A 2,812-nucleotide genomic window follows, 5' to 3' on the forward strand; every position below is an offset into this window, starting at 1 on the left:
TTAATTTTTTCCAAACGATGGTCCTCTATATCATTACTTTAAATCGTATATCATCAAAATCCTTTGGTTATTAATATATATGTTCATAGAGTGATGATAAGGAATGTGCAGAATCACAAAATAATCATACGGTCGTTGTGCACATCATAATTTTAAAATCAAACTCGTTTTTCTGATAAATAAGCATTCTACAGAATATACTCTTGATTTTAGTAAAAACAAATGCTTCGTGACTCCCCTAATGAGCTTGTTCTGCTGATCCCATGCATGATCTTGTTACGAAACAAACATACAATCAACAATCACATCTTGAGCAGCTGATTTCGCGCATTGTATTACCAAACATCTGGCAGCATTCACATCAAATAGTAAAAGACAGATTCATAAGAAATCGAATATAAATATACTTGAAGACAGTGAATCATCGTAAAGCTACATGTTGATATATGTATTAAGATTTCGTAAAACAAAAGTTAGTGGTATTGGTAACACTAATATTTAACAACTATGTGTTTTTTACAATGGCAGCGGTAAATTAACAAACGACTGGACTGGTATACTAAAGTTATTATTCAGATACATCATATCAGACAATGTGAAACAATATATGATTGGAGGATTTGATGTATTTACTTGTAAAGGCAAAAGCTTTGTTATTTAACGAAAATTAAAACATTATTGAAGTAACTGAAAATTAGTAGTAGTCAAATTAACCTGGGCAGTTGTAGAAAAATTATACTATTTGATAGACTGTAACACTTCTTTGTATACCACATTCCTTGTCGTGTGTGAAACGTTTCCATCCTCATCCAATATAAGCACCTTCAGTCCTTTCTTGCTTATAACACGAGACACTGCAACATAAAGTTGACCGTGAGTGAAGACCGGTTTTCGTAGATATAAGCCAACATTTGAGAGTGATTGTCCTTGACTTTTGTTTATCGTCATCGCAAAGCAAACATTATCTGGAAACTGACGCCTACGGAATTTGATTGCAATATTCTTGTCTGTAGGTTCTACAATCATTCTTGGAATGTAGGTTAATTAGCCAAAACAGTGACCAGTTATTATTCTTGCTTCAATATTATTATCTGCAAGCCTTTCAACTATTAACCTTGTACCATTACACAAGCCCTTTGACTGGTCAACGTTACGTAGCAACATTATAGGCACTCCCTTCTTCAAAACAAGCCTGTGATTGGGAACACCTGGTACTTTCAAACCATTTAAAATTTCTGGTGAATACAATGATTGTACAAATAAATCATCAACTTCGTCTGGACTTAGGCTGTCTAAACTGTAGTAGACTCTTTCTTCTTCATCAATGGAGGCCAACACATCATCATTAATAGAATCAACTTCCTCATTTGTTGGAGCAAGTATGGCTTTGTTTTGAAAAAAATGGGGATCACCAAGATCGCTGTGAAGGCTAGGATAAATAGAATCCACAATGTTCTGTATATGATTATCATGTGATGGAATTAATATCTCATCGGGAAAAATAATGTCAGCTTCTCCATCATTTGAAAGATTAATCCTTCCTTCACCAATTTTCAAAATCCAATCTGCAAAGTCACTAATATCTTTTTTTCCCAATCCATTCTCGCCACCATTCAAGCGCATATTTTTAGTTAGTGTAAGTACCTTACAATGATGCCACAAGTCAGATGAATGCAGCGAAGCATTTACTATTTCTGCTCTGTTTCCTTTATGTATAACTGGAAGGATCTGCCTGAAATCTCCACCGAACACCACGACTTTACCACCAAACGGCAATTTCTTATTCGCTGACTTGATTATGTCCCGCATAGTGCGATCAAAAGCTTCAAAACAGTGTATGTGCATCATGGGAGCTTCATCCCATATGATTAATTTTTCCTTGTTCAATAATGCAGCTAATTCACTATCCGGTTGTATATTACAAAAAGAATCTTCCAGAACATTAATAGGTATAGCAAACCTAGAATGTGCAGTCCTACCGCCAGTTAACAATAAAGCAGCTATACCGCTTGATACGACGTTAATAACTATATCACCACGAGCACGAACGGCGGCTGCAAGTGTTTTCCAAACATAAGTCTTTCCAGTTCCTCCATAACCGTACAGGAAGAATAGGCCACCCGCATCAACTGAAACAGCATCAATAATCTGATCGTATACTGACCTTTGCTCAACCGTCATTGTAGACAGATATCTTTCTAGATCTTGTTCAAGTGTTTCCCTATCATAAGCCATCTCATCATGAATAAGCATATTGCACGTATAATTTATGAACTCGTAATTAGGAAAAGGCATATTAGGGATATTCTTTAGAGTACTCCCTGAACTATTAACATTCTTTCAATCTTCGATAGCGCGAGGTTGTACAAAACCTTCTTTAGTTTAGCTTCATCTACATGACATAACAAATTATTAGAATTATAATGAAGTACATATACCACAAATAAGATGTAAATTAAATAATAAGCAAATGTCTTGATGTTAGACTTTTTACTGGTAGTTGATACATGAGGAGGACATTCATGATGTAGGTCGTCAGACATTAGATCACGAGTTTCATTCCAAACACGGTCAGGGAAGGATAGACTATCGGTTGTTATCAAAGACACAAACAAAGATCGACAAAATTCTCCGAATGCCCAAGCATGTGTCTCTTTAATAGATGCAACATATTCCCGATCATCGTCTTAAAGTCCCAGGGCGTAGCATGCCACCTTAAAAGTATCGTATAGTATGCCGTTGACTGTCCTAATATCCTCAAAGCAAGTGGGTCCCTTGACTTTATTCAGAAGTATCCTCAGATAATACGTTT

The 2,812-nt window shown here is 35.7% G+C and overlaps 1 protein-coding gene across 1 annotated transcript; it reads right to left on the reverse strand.

The window, feature by feature from the left end:
• Positions 1 to 1,044: 1,044 nt before the first annotated feature.
• On the reverse strand, positions 1,045 to 2,295 carry LOC139841134 (uncharacterized). Its single transcript, XM_071831366.1, has one exon. The coding sequence runs from the start codon at positions 2,293 to 2,295 to the stop codon at positions 1,045 to 1,047; it is 1,251 nt and encodes a 416-aa protein (XP_071687467.1).
• Between the last annotated feature and the right edge of the window lie 517 nt (positions 2,296 to 2,812).

The sequence above is a fragment of the Rutidosis leptorrhynchoides genome, chromosome 4 (genome assembly GCF_046630445.1).
Source record: "Rutidosis leptorrhynchoides isolate AG116_Rl617_1_P2 chromosome 4, CSIRO_AGI_Rlap_v1, whole genome shotgun sequence".
NCBI classification, from domain to species: Eukaryota; Viridiplantae; Streptophyta; class Magnoliopsida; order Asterales; family Asteraceae; genus Rutidosis; species Rutidosis leptorrhynchoides.